This window comes from Manacus vitellinus, unplaced genomic scaffold (assembly GCF_001715985.3).
Source record: "Manacus vitellinus isolate BGI_N305 unplaced genomic scaffold, ASM171598v3 scaffold_33_pilon, whole genome shotgun sequence".
Classification (NCBI taxonomy): Eukaryota; Metazoa; Chordata; class Aves; order Passeriformes; family Pipridae; genus Manacus; species Manacus vitellinus.
Window position 1 is genome coordinate 7,765,577 of NW_021940478.1, and position 17,645 is coordinate 7,783,221.

The window sequence follows — 17,645 nt, forward strand, 5'->3', positions numbered from 1 at the left end:
GAGCAGAAATCCTAGCTGTGCTGCCTTTTGGAATAAAAGTATAGATGGTAGCCCATGCTCCTTACTGTTTATCCCTGCTGGTTCATGCTCTTCTCCTGGAGAAGTCAGAAATCCTGGGCCTCCTGATAATTAAAGCCATTCTCAGCAAAACTAATTTTTGCATCATTAGTCAAATTATTTGCATCATCTATGTTACTATTAAAGACCACTGGGAACCACCTAAAATAGACTAATATACTCTTAAAATGCAGCAAACTGATTCACATTGAAAAATCAGCTTGTTTGGGTAGGATTTTCTTCAATGCATTTGGTGAAAAAAAAAAAGGACTAATTTTGAAAGTAACTTTTAAGTGCACATGGGCTATAAAGACAAACATAAGCTGCCTAAAACGCAGTCAGAGTTTGAGTCACAACAGGTTTTGCTTTGTTTTTGTCTTCTTTTTTTTTTTTTTTTGTGTATACAAACACAGCAGGCAACTTGGGCACTTGGACTTTCTAGACAGGCAGAAGAATGTTGCACAAGTCTAAATTTAAGTCGATTCAACTTTGTGGTTGATCCCTCTTTCCTTTAAAGAAACACGAAAACAAAACAGAAAACAACACTCCCCTCCCCCCATGGTTTCTTTCTTGGAATGGCTGCACCTCTTATAATAAGATGGCTTCATTTTTGTGATCTATGAAAGGAAAAGGAAATAAAGTGCTTCTTGAGAATAAATCAAAATAAATATACATATTTAATGGCAGGAAAAAAAGAGTTCTGAAGGGCTACTGCCAGCCAGGTCTTTTTTCAAATGAGTCTTTTCCCCCAAAACTTTTTCAAGAGCAATCTGCACAACAGTTGAAGATGCCAAAATTTGCTTTAGTAGCAGAGTTGAATTCCTCCAAGTTAGTGTCTGCTCCATCACTGGTTTGTAAAATCTGTGCAAAACACCTTTGCCCAAAGTGCTACTCCTCCCGCACAACAGCATAAAATAAAATACAAAAGAAAGAGAAGAAATAGAAGGGAAAAATAAAACAATAAAAAAAAAGAAATGGAAAAAAAATCCACCCAGTTACATTGACTTCATCCCGTTGGCAGTGGTGTTCTCCGGGATCCCGTCACTCACAGCTGCTGAGTCATGGAGGCCAGAGTAATCCTTGAGTTCAGAGTTTGTCAGGAGCAGGGGCTGCTCCCCCTTCTTGTGCGGCAGGAGGGGCTGCCGGGTGTAATGTTCCCCATCTGGGATGTTCTCGGGCAGGTTCTGGTTCTTGCTCTCTGGCAGCAGCAGGATGCAGATGATGCAGATGAGAGTGCAGCAGGCGAAGATGACATGGTGGAGGAAGTAGCCTTTCTGGTTGTGGAGCTCCATGATGGGGGCGGTCAGGCGGCCGAAACCCGCACTGGCCAGGACCAGCCCCAATCCGCCTCCCCTGCAAACATAGGCAGAGATGAGAGCCTAGCCCCACTGGCACTGGGGTGGGGAGCCCACAGACCTGACAGGTCCTCCAGACTAACCCTCTGTCTGGCATGCACCCAGGGTATCCGAAGTCTTGAAGGCAAACCTGGTTTGTTCCGAGCTTTCACACCGCACAGTCACTCCAGCAGGGAGTTGCTTTGCTGTTGTAGATAATTGCTGCTTATTTGCCTCAGTGTGGGGAAATATGTATCATTTCACAGCCATTTAACTGCCCCCATATAAGAAGAGGAGGAGCTTTATCATCTGAGTGTGTAGACAGCCCTCTAAAGTATTCTCAACTCCAAGTATTCCCATATTTAGTCAGGGAAAACCACATTTTGCTTAGCATGCCAGCCTTCTCTCTACTTAGACAAGGCACACCAAGAAGCAGTAGGTGCAGAAGTCAATTTTGGCTGCCTCTAAGGTACCTGGCATCATTCAGCAGTGGAGGCAGGAGATTAGACTTAACAAGCCACTGCCTCGATCCTTTATACCAAACACTGAATGCTGAAATATTTTCTACACAAAAACATGTTGTGGCTGGAACTTTTCAACACATTGATGTTGTAATAAAATACATAATTTTCAGAAAAAAAGTGTGAAAATAGACTCATCTTCCTCCAGTTACAAGCACAGAAGCTGCTTGTGCAAGCCCAGTTCAGTGTTCTCTCCTGATGCAAGCAACCTCTCTTGCAATTCCTCATCTTGCTCATCAGCATCTCTCTCCAGGCCCTAGTGTGGACAGAACTGGCACATCTTATGTTGAGGCACAGCTCATGCTCCTGGGTCTGTCTCTGTTGGATGACCCCACACAAAAGCAGCACTGCAGGTGTTTCTGTGGGGCAGGCCATTCCCTCCTCCTGCTGTGGCACAACTGAGGTCTCCAGCCAGCAGAGTGTCACCCTTAAGTGACTCATTCTAACAAAATCTGTGAGACTGGCAGCTTGTCCTTCACTTTCCAAAGACCCTGCCGCCTGCAGAGGGAGGTTTCCCTGTGAGCTTCATCATTGGCACCCTGTTTCCTTAAGAAGCCTGTGCGGGCAGTATGTTTCCTGCAGTTCCTCTGGGATATGCTATCAACTCCCAAACCCTCTGGAGATCAGAGGGGCTCAGATGCTTCAGTTTCTGGCCCAATGCAGAGCTGTAATTATTAACAATAACTGGCCCTTATAGCAGATGACTGCAAAAGGCAAATGGACTGCTTTATGTCAAATAATTGGGAAAAAAATCAGTTTCATTGACTTAACCATAGTAGAAATCACAGTACCATAAACCTACAAATGCCAAATTCACTCGGCCAGCCATCATGTTAAAGCTAATCTTCACTCAATCCTTTCCAAAATCCACTGCTGCTTACTTGACAGCTGAAGGGCAGCAAGCATAGGTTTCAAAAGACACTCTTGGGACATCGACTGGGTCAAAAATTCACGCATGTATGTTCCAGTTCTCCAGACTCAGCAGAGCATCTTTCACAGACAACAGCAACTTCCCCAAATACTGCAAAAGCCCTTATTAAAAACTTGCCAGCTTTCCAGTGGCAATTTAGAAACCCAGCTGAATGCGACTATTGTGCAACTGGCCTCCCTGCAACTTCATTTATACACTCACATGAGTAACCGACACAACCAGTTCCAAATGCATGGCAAATCTCACTCCAAGCTGGTTCTCAGGATACAAAAGCCCAGCTCATTTACATCAGTGTTTGCTACAGCTGAATTGTATCTCAGCCCCCCTGAGAAGGACCTGAGGTGAGTTTTAAAAGCTGCTGTAGAAGGACATCAAGCAAACTGAAAGAAAATGGAAAAAGGCAACAACAAAGACAGCTCTGTCATTTATGGGTCAAGTGGCTTCAGATTTGGGGGGGGAGAAAAGTGTTTTTCCATATGATGTCATTAATTACAGAAGGCTTTACTTTATCCAGTGCCATCAAAACCTGGCAGAAGGCGGCTTGAAAGTACATTTTGGTACATGTCTTAGAAGGGGTTTCTTTAAGGTTTGACTACATTGCAAGCATGAAAATGTGAAGGAAAAAAAAAAAGAGAAAACTGAAAATACTGTCAGGAATTTTTTGTTCTTTCTGTGCACATCAGGAAAACAGCTACAAGACAAGAGAGGCAGCGCCCTCATATTTCATACTGTTTTTGCAGGTGACATGGGCAGCAGGTGGAAAGCAAAAACATTTTGAGTGTTTTGGGACATTACTCCTCCTCAGCTTGAGGTCTTCCATGGCAGGGGCCAGCTACTGTACTTCAAACACTCTCAAAGTGGAGCCTGCAGAGGGAGTGTGAGGGCTCCTGGTATCCATGGTGAGCCCCAGCTTCCCCCCTCACACCTCTGCCTGCCAGTGGCTGCTGTGGGGGGCTTTCCCATGGCACGGCTCCATGGATGATAGACCAGAACCGCTTCTTCAACCTCTGCTCAGCCACTGGCAGAAGGGAGGGATGGTTTGTACATAAACCTCAGTATGAAGTTTATGGTCCTGACAAGGGCAAATCGCAAAGGGACCTTGGTCCAAAATTTCATCCTCAGAAAGGTCCTGCTTGTTCATGGAGGGGGGAAGTTCCTTGCTTGTTACTGCAGTATTTTTTCAGGGAGCAGCAAAACATCCTCACTGACATTCTAAGGAAAGGGCTTTGCCCTTCCCAGCATTCCTCAGGAGAGCAGAGAAATATTAATCCTGTCTTCAGATGGCCATTTGTCTGCATTGAGCAAATGGGTCAACACATGGCATGGCTCAGAGTACAAAAGAGCCAGATTGCTGCCCAGGCTAAAGAAGACTTTGGGAGAGCATCTGCTCCAGCCTCCTGCACAAAGCAAGGCCAACTCTGAAATTGGACCAGGTTTTCTGGGCTTTGCTGAGTCAGCTTGGCCACTTCTTGAAGTCAGTCCCTGAAAACCTCCACAGTTTTTCCCTGCCCATACATAAGTGACTTTGTGTGCACTCAGTCCTACGCCAGAGCTTCAGTAATACATCAGGATGCCCTTGGCCTCATTGAGTAAGGCCAGGCCTGGTTCAGGTGCCAGTAAACAGCCCGGCACCCCACTGTGCTGAGGAACACACTCAGTGCAGGTAGCCGGGTGTGCGAGCTGCTTTGTGAGCTGCAGATTGAGCTCTAGGGGGCAGGATCCCAAGACAAGAGGCCGTGCAGTGGTGTGGACCCTTTGTGAAAGTGTGACTGCTGAGTGACTCCTGGATGGTCAGACAGGAAAGTTTCTTTAACAACTGGAAATTTGATTTCAGGTAACTATTGATTGGTAAAACTCCTGATTCGGCCATCACTGCCCACTCTTCATTTCTTTAGCAAAGTGAATACAAAAGCAGGACACTGACAGAAAGAAACAGATCTCTCTTCAACTTCATAGTAACTGAGCATGTGGAGGATGAGGAGAGGGGACACTGTGTTTTCCTCAGCCTATTTCTATTTAGTAGCTGTGCAGACTGCAGTTGTGTCAAGATTATTAGATGGATTATCAGTGCCACTCAGTGCTTTAATTCAGCATCTGGATGGAGCTCCACACTGTAGCCCCTGGTACAAAAAAGGGCAGCTCCTGGTGAAGCCCTCCTGCCTACTGCCAGGAGACCAGGATGCAGTGCAAGGGTATGAAGGACCCCTCCGTGCCACATGACAGCATGAAACCTTCATGTTGCTGGAGCAGATGGCACCTCTTGGTGATGAATATGGCTGTTTTCCTCCTCTACTACTGTAACTGTTCATGTCAACACTACAGCAGCAGATATGGATGGGTGCTATGAGTTTGCTATTATGCCACCACTACCTCAGGTAACGACAGTGCTGTTTTCCACCCTCAGGGGTGGGGGATTACAGGTAAAGAATTTGATTAGGGAAACCCTTGAGACAACCCCAGTGTTCTCTTTGCCTCCCTTTTTGCTTAAGGTTCCTTGAGATTCAACCAAAAGCATATTAATGTCATGGAATGGTTTGGATTGGAAGGAACCATAAAGATCATCTAGTTCCAATCCATAAAGGGCATCCAAGGCAGTATTTTGGAGAGTAGGTTATGAGGGAGCAGCGAGATCCCACCAAAATGCAAGACAGAAGGCAGCTGAATGACACCTCTGCCCAAGACAGGTTTATGCACCATCCTGAGCTACATCTCCTAATTACAGCTGTGAGTGGATCTTATTGCGGTGGTAGGACCGCAAAGCGCTGCAGTGTCATCATCCCTATAAATAAACAGGGACCCTGAGGCATATCCAGCTATTGTCACTCGTCTGGTGTCACTCAGCAGAGTCAAGGGAAGCAGAATATCAGCTCCCAGCCAGGACTTTTTCCCCTTCCCTGGAGCAACATAAGTAACTCAAGGAAAAAAATCTTGCTAAGTTCACACTGCACATCTGACCCTACTTGGCAGATTCTCTTCTGTCTGACATACTCAATTCCTTATCTATGTTTCTTTCAAACAGAGACAAGGAGAAAATTAAAGAGGCATAAAACCACCAAATTGACTGACATGCACATAAATAAATAGCTGTTAGTGTTTTGGGTTGCTGTATAATCTCACTGCTCACACTGCCTTTCCCTGTGGAAATAATGTTATCTGTAAAATACATTCACAAATTGAGATAGCTTGGAAGAAAAGGCCATGGATCAAGGAGACTCTAGCTACTCAGCTAACAGTTCTGCAGTAACACTTTTGCAAAGTGCAAAAGGCATGTAATTTGGAGGGGGAAAAAAAAAAAGAGTATGCTCTTTCCTCCACTTTCTCTCCCTCCCACACATATGACCTACATTCCTGGGAAATTCAATGGAGTCAGGGAGGACTCCTGAACTGCTGTGGCATTGCTAAAAGCATATCCAGAACACAAAAGCACAACCTTTGTGAAAGATAACAGCAAACATATAAAATGGTACAAACCCCTGACTATGCAAAGATATGTTATGGGAAATTCTCCAACAAAGATCATCTTTGTGATTTCTACTATTTCCCAGGATGAAAGCGCTCCTCTTTAGAAAAACTTTGAGTCTCTGCTAAGATAGATCTGTGTGCAAAGAAAAAGGTGACTTTACCTTCAGTAAAGGCAGACCACTAACAGGGGTGCTGCTGTAGGAGAGGAAGGCTTGCAGAGCACCTTTACACACCAAAAGCATTTAACACCATATACTTCAACACCTGCCTTCCACGGAAGCACCCCTACAGCTGGCCTGGTTAACCTGTTCTATGGGGACAGGGGACTGCTGGCACCTATGTCCTCCTCTGCACACTCATGGAATTTCTCCTTTAATATCATGCTGTAAACTCACCTGGTCACTGCTTATATAAATCCGCAGAGTAAGTGAAGCAATGACAACATTCAACCACACAATCTGGTTCAGCTGAGTATTTAAGACCCTAACACACTGCTGTCTCGCCCGTTGAACATCACCACGACGGGACACAAGGTGGAGCCACGGGAAACAAAGCCTCTCTGTACACAGGCACACATTTACCCAGGCAGACTGACTGCAGTGACCCTAAAGAGCAGCTCCAAAATTGCTGAGGTCTCCAATTACATGGCGTTTCCCCTCCCATACAATATGTTAAGTTACACAGGCCCTTACAGTTTAATGAGCATAATTCTGTTCCCATCTTTTGAGCTCAGGGCCAATGTCTTACCTGATTACCGTGGGTGTGATTTCAGCACAGAAGAACACGCTGAGGCTTCCAACAGCATGCGAAGAAAACATACCCACGATGGAAAATGCAACAGAGAATTTGTCTTTGACGCTGTCACTCATACCTGACAAGACAAGAGTGTTCATAAAAAGTAAGAATGAGGCCAAACTTACAAGGAAAAAAAACAAGAGGTTTATGGTTTATGTTACTCATCTCCCTAGACAAGAATATGAGTTATTTTGTAATACTAATTTAAAACTGGTATTTATAGCATCCATTCCCCAAGCAGCCGAGACATGAACATACATGAAAAAAATCATAATGTCATGCCAAAAATGGCAGCAATCTCCAAATTTTTTATGCTTGGCTGCCACAAAAAAGGTAAAACCCAAGAAAAAAACACATCTTTGGGCAGTCTTTTAGGCACCAGCTGCTTCCCTCCCATTGCAGGGCAAGAGGGGAAAGAAATAAAAGTGCTCCCAATCTCTGTGCTAAGCCCCTGCATTTGATCAGTCTGCAAACTCTGTCATAACTCCCAGCTTTACAGCCTTGCCCTACAACTCTGGATGAGAACAGCTGATGCCAAGGACAGTAAAGCACTCCCTGAAGTCAAGGCTGTTTGCGCAATCATTTCATGGCTGGATGGCAGCAAGGCTTCCGGGGTGAATAGTGTAGATCAAGGACAGGGAGAAACCCCAATAAATTTAAACAAAGCTAAAGGAAACTGTCTTCTGGTCACGATGATAGTACATCTCACCCTTGATCCCTGCTCACTACCTTCTGTGGGCAGGGGCAGGATATCTGATCTAGAGTTGTACAAGCTCATGTGGTCTGTCCTGACCAGAGAGGAGGTCATGTCACTTGCCGAGACTATTGCACCATACAAGGGGAACACACTGGGCCTGAAAGGAGCACTGGGGAAAGGACTGGAGCTTTGCAGCCAACGCTCTCCCACTTTTCTACAGCCAAATCCCGAGACCTGCCTGAAGAAAGAACTGTTCATCAACATGTAATCCCAAGCAAGTGCAGTCTCTGGGTTGGATCCAATGAAAATTAACAGCTGGTTTTGCTCTTGCTGAATATATCAGCTGTCAGGAGAGCAAAAGGTGTTTGGGAGCTCTTCGGTTACATCTTCCAAAACATGTTCCAGCCTGCTCAGGGCTAAGCCCTTTCTGCAGTGCACCCCAAGTTTGGGAGAGAGAGCAAATACTGCCAGCAGATAAGGTTGTGAGCATAGCACCTTGCAAAATATGGGTCTCTGAGGCTCCCTGGCCACTCTTGCATAGCAGGTGAGGCTACACCACTTATCCCTCAGGGAGTCATAACTGCTCAGCAGAACAGACCTTGGAAAAGCTAGGCAAGGACAGGTCTGTTAAATCTAATACAGAAGGGTAAATTTTGTTCCCCTGTAGCCTGTCATTGCATTGCTATTACAGTACTTCAGCCTGGTATAAGGTGCCTGGGAAAGTATTTTTGAAGGTGTTTAAGTCCCCTTATGAGAAGTGACTTGGTCGTCTCAGATCTTTCTGGAAAAAAAAGAACCGAGATTCCTGAACTGGGAATGTTGCTTCTCAGGAGGAGGTTTTCTGAGAAAGTCTTACCGTGTATCTGAAAATAAACCTCTGCACCCTCTCTTGACATGCAGAGGCAAGACAGACTATGCGGAGGGGATGCTACACCAAAAGACTGCATATAAATGAGCGGACCTGCCTATGAGTGGGGTCTCAAGGCACTGTGTGGAAGTGAAGTGGGCTTTCCCCCTGCAACCCTCTGTGGCAGTAGCTCTGCTCTGGGTGCTTTGGCTCAGGCCTTTCGGATCTACCTGCTCCTGGGGGAGTGTTTCCAGCATAATGCAGATTTGTCTGTAAACCATACCTGAGTCTGGAAGTTGACTGTATTTTCCGATCACTGGATCCAAGACCACGGAAGTCAGAGTAAGATAAAAATAAGAGAGAAAAGGAGAAAAAACAAGAACGTACTGTTTTTACATATATATTTATCCAAAGGAAAAGAAAAAAAAATGGTAAATCCCACATGCCACCCTATCCCCTCCCACAATTTTTTCCCATGCCACAACTGGCACATCTTTCCCTGGCCACCAGATAGGACATGCTGTTTCCAGGCACATTTCAGCTGGAGGACAGCATGCTAATGAGACAGTGATAACAAACCAGCAGTAAAGCATATTTAAGAGCCCCAGAATTACCACTGGGATTAACACAAAGGCCTCTTTGTGTTCTCCCCCTCTTAATGAAGGAGGAGAAGAAAAAATGCCCTCCTGCTGCAGCCCCGAAGGAATGGCCAACAGAAGCTTTAGAGATTAAAGAGTCTGGGCATCAGAACCGTCAGGCTGGTGGGAGACTTATTTTTCACCAAAACCCCGAGCGGATGGTCCATGTGTCACCCTAGCCACCAACTGCCACGTATCCTAACCACACAGGAGCACACAGCAGTACTGGGCAGCAAGGGGAAGGGCAGCAGCACAAGCTGGCCATAGGGCTGCTGCTCATCTCCCTCTGGGCTTCTGAGACTTCCCAGGTGACACCCCAGAGTTCAGAGGAAGGGCCAAGCATGCCAAGCCCCAAGGTCTGCTGCAGGTTTGTGGCTGGTGAAGAATATCCCTCTCTCTCACCGTTCTCAAATTCTAATTTCATTTGCCAATTACACCCAAATTATGCTAAGCTAAAACATGCAGGATGCTGTGGCAGCAGGGTCACTGCTTCTCTCCAAACACTGTCTAGCTCTTCTGAGGAAGAAGGGGGTATGATCTAGACTGGGGGGACTTGAGCTGCTCTTAAGTTCAAGGCTGCCTTTCCTTCCTCTTCTCACAAATAAGGAGGTGAGGGTAGAGTGGGGAAGGCTGATGGGTGCACTGCGCTGAGAGTACCAACACACCTAGAGCCCATGCCTGCTCTTAATTTTAGCAACTTTGCTCACAAAACCACCACTATGAAAAAAGTTGTCAGGATTCCTACAGGGTATTCCTCCCCACTTCCCTCACTATTTTTTTTTGTTGAAAAACTGCAACCAGATTTTCATGGCTCTAGAGCAGATTAACAGCTTTGACATACTTTCAGCTAAGCAACTGCATATTTATTACCTCAACAGCCTCAAACAAACATCTGACATCCTTAAAAAAAAAAAAAAGAAATGGGATGAATTTAGTGTAGAGAGACCCTGATGGACACCACCAGAAGAACTTGGAGTTTTGGGAGATTGCAGACATGCACAGTGTGAACCTGCATGTGAGCAGTGACAGTCCATCTACAGACTGGTGATGAGGTGGGGCCAGGGGACTTCTCCCACTTTCAGTTGGGATTGCTGCACATGGTAAATATCTGCTCAAGGGGAATGTAAACATCTGTGCCAAGCTGGGAGCAAACACATGCGATGCTGGAGTTTCACCCATGTCATGAAAGAGGTACCCTGTTTCCCTCCTACACTCCCACAAATAGTGTGTTTGCTAAAGGTTAACTTAGTAAATGCCTTCAGGAAACACAGTCTGTAAATATGGACAATTCTTGCTAGCTTGGAGCTGCCTTCAGTATGCGGGAATGTGAAAACTTTCCATCCTCAATGCAAAAAGCTCTAATTAAAGCCCTCAATTATTTCTAAACTTAGAAATGAAAAACAGCAATAACCAGTGTTCTGGTGTTTGTCTCACAAACAGTTTGTCCAAAGCATGTCTCAACCCTCTTCCCCCTTTCTTGGGGTGGGGTTTCATGGGACAGGGGTCTAATGTTTGGCGGCTGTGAGAGTGACAAAGCACCTTCTCTCTGCTTCGGCACCTCTCTGATTCATCAAGTTCAACCTTCTCAACTAACAATAAATGAAGACAAGAAAATAAAATCAAAAAGGAAAGGGAATATTTCTATAGCAGTTTTAATAGCTGAACCAGCTCAAAAGGGCCAGACAAAGGTTACTGCCTGCAAAGGAAGAGGTGAGACACTTGCTTTTGAGAGGAACAACCCATCTGAAAAGCTGTGTCACCTCTCAAAATTATGTGTATACATTCACATGAACTATACATACACACTGTGTTAAAATTAGGGTCTTTCAGCGACATAATTTCCATGCTACCTGTATATTACTTACTCATAGAAAGATGCTCAGAATAGGCAGAGGACATATACCTACCGGTCTAACTTCTGTTTGGTTTAGCAGCCATTTAAGAAGTAGACTCAACTGGGGAAGTTTTCCCTTCCCAATCCCTACCCAGCTCTTTCCCTGGAGGCTATTTCACTAGGATAAAATAAAAAACGTTTTTTATTTCCTTGCTTGCTTTTAAGTGACAACCCTAATGAAGCATCAATGCCCAATGAGTTTCACCAGGGGAATCATCCAGAACACAATGCCTTTTGTTCATGAGCCTAAGACAACAGGTGTTTGGGGAAACCTTCAAACAAATCCAGCTTCTTAAACTATGCAGATGTATGACATGACAAATCTGGGAAAGGCAAAGGAGATGCTAATATTTCCGGGTCCCTTATTTGCATGTCAAACTTGTGTGGTCCTGGAAAGCTCTCATCTCCAACTTACAGTTGAGAAGGCCCAGCTGCAGAAGTGATGCCAGAGCTGTAAGTATCATGAAAAGCAGGAGTCCTCCTCTCCTTCCCAGAAACCCGACCACTGGGCACATGGCCAGGCAGGATGCCAGCGCGATCCCAGCCATGGTGTAGTAGTCCGCATAGAAGTTGTGGGTAATCGCCATCTTCGCTTCATGCCCCATCATGCTTTTTGCAAAACAGTGGTGTATGCCATACCCAGTCAGCCTAGTGGAAACAGGATAGGGCAAGAGGAGATCATTGCTGACAAGGCAGATGTGCACTGCAACATAATTCAGCGTAGGAACACATTAATGCAGAAAAAATTTCTTCTGCTGCAGGAATAAAATACCTCGAGCAAAAAAACTTACCTCAGACTTCTAGGTTCTACTATAAAAATAAGCAATGATCAAAAGAATAACCTCTATTCAACCAAACTCTTGCTGGCTTTATACATATAGCTGCTGCTCACAGTACGATCGGGGTACAAGCAATTTTACAAGGATTCCTAGTGTGTGATTGGTTTTCCTGTTGTATTCGAGAACTCCTGTACCCCGAGAAGGACATCTCGCTGTACCCAGTGCACCTGCTGACAACCACAGAGCCAGCATTGCTGTGATGAAGCAGCCTGTGTGCTTGGACAGCAAAGCACCGTGCAATACAGATGTGTCTTCCAGGAAGACCCACTGGCCTGTGGCATTTGGTCATACTAAATACAACCATTACATCCCACTTCCTAAGTTAGCCTGTTAAAACTGAAAACCCCTGAGAAAGGAGTATTTGAAGTCCTATGTGCTGCAATGATTATTACAATTCTGAAACAATAAGCTCTAATCCAACCTACACATTTACATCACCATTCATAGCAACGTGTCTCCCCTTTTAAAAGAAAGTTTCTTTGTGATGCCAGTGATTAACATCTTGCCACCTCATTTCACTCCTCTCTCTTTCTCCTGTCCTACCCTGCCCCTCCAAAAAAAAAAAAAGAAAAGAAAAAAAAACCAAAACAGCTGGAGATATACAGATGAGAAGCCCCAGCATCACTGTTGATATGGTGCAAAATTACAGCAGAGGTGCTATGGGAAAGGTCAGTGCTCTCAACTGCACCCGTCACAGCTCAAATACCTCTACCAGGAAGAGCCTCTTTCTTGTCCCTGGCACTTAGACAAGACAAACCTCATGTCATAAATTAATTGTGCCTGACAGAGTGGCAGGCACAGATCCAGGTCTCAAAAAAAAAAAAAAATGAATGGCAGGTACATTACACTATTACATTTCTATCCTCCTCGAGGTCAGGAATTTGAAGCTCTGTCAGTGTAAATTGGGTATCAAAATAAGCATAGAAACAGTTGGGGGAATTGGCAGTTACCAAGTGCATGGCAGCCAAGGGCCTGAGGAATTCCTCTTGCAAACTTGTTAATCAATGCTTTAGTACAAAACCCCACCCTCAATACCAAACACTTTCACCCTGGTAAAAACCTAGTACAACTGCTTGCTGTTACACAAAAATTACATTTGCTTTGGATAGCTAGATTATAACTGAATCCTCCCATAAGAGCAATATTAATCAGCCAAACAATAGTAATAAAAGGGCAGAGTTAACCAGCATTTCTTCCTTCTCTTCTATGCATGCCAACACAGCTGCAGAAGTTGTTATTTAAGCCATGACCTATAAACTAAATTATTGTTTGGACTTTGCTTTCCAGCCTGCTTCCCCAAGAATTACCCTATTCTCTTAACTTGGTGAGCAGCTCAGAATTGTTACTTTTAAAACTAAATACCTCTATCTTCCTTGATTTCTTATTATTCCCTGCAAAAGGCTCCTCCACATAGTAAAATTCAGCACAAAAAATTCAGCACAACCCCATCTAACAGGAATAACAGAATTAAAATTAAATATTTTCTTTTCCGCCCCCTAAAAACAAACATGGAATCTATTTCCTCAGACACAGATCTGCTTCATGCTCTGCTTGGATGGCAAACAGCCTCTGTGCGCTAATGCCAGAAGTTATTTTTTGGGCTGCCTAGTTCCGGTTCAGGGAATTTCCAAATATGCAAAATTAATGAGGGTGAGGGAGAAGGGGAGAATTCCCCATGTAAACATTTTTCACAAATACAGTTAACACAGGCTATTAAATGTACCAGTGGAGCCTAACAGGAAGACACTGTTTCAGAGCAGAGGGGATCACTCACTGCTGGGTGGAAGAGAGACACAAAACTCGTAAGACTAGAGCTGGTTCTGCAACCAATAGTACTGGAGACTGACCCGTGAAGTCTTGGTGCTTCTGGGTGACTATTTGACCAGTTATGACTGACCCATAAGCCTATTAACAGGAGTGAGGGCTGCAGAGTAGTGCCCTGAAGAGGTGAAGAAAATTACACAGGAGAGCTACATGCTTCTAAACCTGGGGGATTTCCACTCTTCTCCCTTCTCATCTCCCATTTGAAAAAAAATAATGAAAGAAATACAAATGGACATTTTACTATATAGAAAAATTAGAAAATCCACTGCTGGTGCCCTCCCAGAATTTGTAAGCCCATCTATTTCCTCTTTACAAGGTGGTCAGTTCTGGATAGAAAGTCTCAGAGCCTGTAACCTGCAAAACCCTCAGGCTGATGCTTGGTTTTGCCCTCATAAGCACATCCAAATGGAAGCCTTAGGACGAAAGCATCACATTGTGCAGTCTCCCACAGAACATTCTCCCTGCGTGCCCCATACACTATTTGGGAGTGTTGAAGCACTTTGCAATCTGCCTTTGAAGACCTATCAAGGACAGCTGTTATACAAGGGAGGAGGCTTGTGTTTATTAGCAAGCAACATCTCCCTCTGCAACACAGCCCTGTCAGATGTAAACAACTTGAACCTGCGCTCCTGTGGCATTAAAGGTTTCAAAAATCCCATCCAGGATGCCAAGCAGTAGATGTCTGCATGCACGAGCACATACCAGCACGTGGCCACTCAAGACCACTGGTGATAGCAATGTACTTGCAGCATGGCACCTGAGAGGATGTGGTTTTGCTGCCTGAAACCGCCAATGAGCTCCTCCATGTTTGTCGTAAAAACAGTTCCCTGCAACAGCTGGTGTTCTTCCAGGATCGTTTATCAGAGACATTAGTGAAGGGTCCCACCCTCGAAGGAGCTCCCTCATCATTTCCCATTGCTGCTTCCAGTTGACTGACCACACAACTATTCAAACAGAAGGAGATCAAACTTACGAGTTCACACACAATACTACGATGTTTTTCCACAGGTTCCTTGTTCCCACCACTTTAACAATGCAGACTTTCTTCGGTCTCCTGGTGATTTCCTTTTCCAGCTCTGAAACAAACCAAACCAAAATTATCCTTTCACTGGGGAGAATGAGAAGATTTGTTTGTGAACTACAGATATTTTGAGGGAGGTGTTGGAGAGCAGGATAGTACTGATTACACTAATAGGAACTATAAAAATGCTGAACAGCCTGTCCAAAGTTCACCACAGTTCCTCCTGTTCTTTCAGGCTTCCCTTAACCTTCTTGAGGCGGAAGAACTACCTAAGAACTCCCTCACACTGCAAACCTTCTTCCAGTTAAACATGTATATGTAAAAGGGGAGCAGTACAGAGCTTGATTTCAGCAAGCATGACATCAAATTTCTTGAAAAACTTCAGGATTCTGTTAATTTTTAAACCCCTCCATAGGCAGAACTGCACTTGTGCAGCAAAAGCCCTGCTGCCTTTGTGCAATACACACCTGAAAAGCCATGGAAAGGACTGGAGTTCAAACTCATTTTTCATGGCATTCTTTTGAGGTTTGTTCAAATGCAGGTTTCAGAATAAAGTGGCTAGGACATTATGTCAGCTTATCCTCTTTCACCCCACTCCCTTTTCAAATATTTAAAATTGCTCTGATGGATGTCCTAAACATTAAGACATTTCCTTAAAGAAAAATCTTTGGGTATCAGCAGCTGTGGTGTCTTAGCACTTCAGAACTGAAGTCTCACCATGTTCTTAAAGTGCTGGGGCAGCTCCAAGCTAACTTTTCTATGCAGTGCTGTTAAGAACACACAAGTCTTGCAAATACTGCATCCGACACCCTTGTTGGCGTGGGACAATAACAAAGGACATTTTATTTCCCAAGTGTCATTAATTTAGAGCGTGAACACCTACCTAAGCATGCCAAAGCAGCCTGTTTCCAAGCTACTGGATCAGTGCGACAGCAACAAGTTCAATAAAAACAGAAGAAGCTGTAGTTATAAGGAACCATCACAAAAACGATGCCTTTGAAGAGTGCAGACTAGGACTGCTTTTTTGCTGCTTTCTAGACTGACTCTGTTTAAAGGCAGCAGCGTGGCCCTGTTCTGAACGGTGCACGCGTTCCCTTCGTGCATACATAATTAGCACGGGTGTCCTCACTTGTCCACACTGGCCTGCTTTGACCTTTGCCTTACTCCACTGAATAGCAATTCCTTAAAGAGCTGCAAGACACAGGAAAATAAAAGCAAGCTGGGGCGGGAGGGGGATGGGGAGGGAATTCACCCGAATTTACAAACTAAAGAAAAAACGAGTTTGCCTGCTGTTATTTGAAAAGTGTATCATAAAAATAATAAATCAAACAAACACTATTTATATGCAAATACTTGAGCTATTCACTGCTCACAGGTCACTCCTGGTCTTCCCTCTAGAGCTACTACTGGGAATGCTTCCGACAAAAGCAGCAAAGGGTATTTTGTATTAATGACTGTACTTGAGCAGAATATTGCCATACTACTTCCCTTACTCTCTGATAATGGCTATTTCTCCCCAGAATCTATGCAGCATGAAGATCACAAAAGCAGAAAAACAGAGGTGGAGCAAAAGAAGAAATTGGTTAAATTAATATTTGCATTACAGAAGCCCTCAGCAGGCTCAGCAATGGATTGGGGTTATATTAAAAAAAAAAAAAAGCAATAAAGAAAGGTGGTACTTAATCTCAAAGAAAAAGGTCAAAATTATTTTTGTAGCAAGATTCTGGAAAGGAGTAAGTGCAAATAAAATAATTCAGAACAACAGAAGCACTTAGATAAAACGCAGTTGTAAAGCCTATAACTGAGCCCAAGCTAAACCATCTACAGCAAAATAGTCAAAGCAAGCACTAGAAGAAGCACAAGGGTTTTGAAAAGCTGTTGGTGGCTGTTTACTATTTCATCTGAATGGCAACAAGGAAAATCACTACCCAAACAACACACAACACAGATTTCATGTGGACAATCTGGCCTATCAAACTAAAACATCTCATCCTCTGGCAGCATAAGATAGGCCCTAATGCCATATCCTTCAGATTTTCTTGAATTTTTTCATTTCGTAGAGCAATTTTAATTTTTTCTTACAGAAGAGAAAGCAGATTTCATTGTCAATATATGCTTTATTGAGCCACAACTTAAAAAAATTAAGAGAAGTACACTTAACTTGGTTACACTTCTCTTTGGAACCAGATATTATTTTGCCCTCCTCTCTTGCTCATACATTAGGGGTTCCCATAATCCATAAATTCTTTGTTTATTATCATGCATCCTTCTCTGAGTGCACTCAGGCACTCAGTGCTTCTGAACTGATTCCTGTCAGTGTTTCACACTGAATCGCTATTCTACCCCCAAGAAATGGCTAGCTGGTGGGTTATATGAACTGACAAACACCTCCTCGGCTTCAGCTGCAGCAAGGATCACACATGAGGGGAGTTTCACCCCCTCTCTATCCTGTCTTATGCAGCAGTCTTTCTTTAGCACACCCTTGCTTCTGCTCTGATGGGGGTCATACTCTGTGGATACCTTGCATCATTATAAGAAAATTCCTCAAAGGAGATTCCAGATGTAACAGCCTTAAAAGCATTAATGAAAAAAATAAGGGGGGGGAGGAAAAAAAAAAAGGGGAAAAAAAAGAAAAACAAAGGGAAAAAAAAAAGAAGAAAAAAAGAATCTGCCCCCCATCTTTACACCAAAAATGCCTGACTTCTTACTAAAAGCCTCCTGGCTCTACCAGCTATTTATACCTCCATGTCTCTATGATATTTTTAAAACTCCAAATCTAAGTCAC

The 17,645-nt window shown here is 44.1% G+C and overlaps 1 protein-coding gene across 1 annotated transcript in view; it reads right to left on the reverse strand.

The window, feature by feature from the left end:
- Positions 1-1,000: 1,000 nt before the first annotated feature.
- Positions 1,001-17,645, reverse strand: part of SLC22A23 (solute carrier family 22 member 23) — a 105,882-nt gene continuing 89,237 nt past the window's right edge. The window contains 5 exon segments of the mRNA XM_029961418.1: positions 1,001-1,410; positions 7,053-7,176; positions 8,928-8,960; positions 11,592-11,824; positions 14,813-14,915. Of these exon segments, the coding sequence (XP_029817278.1) occupies positions 1,053-1,410; positions 7,053-7,176; positions 8,928-8,960; positions 11,592-11,824; positions 14,813-14,915 (851 nt within the window). The 3' untranslated portion in view covers positions 1,001-1,052.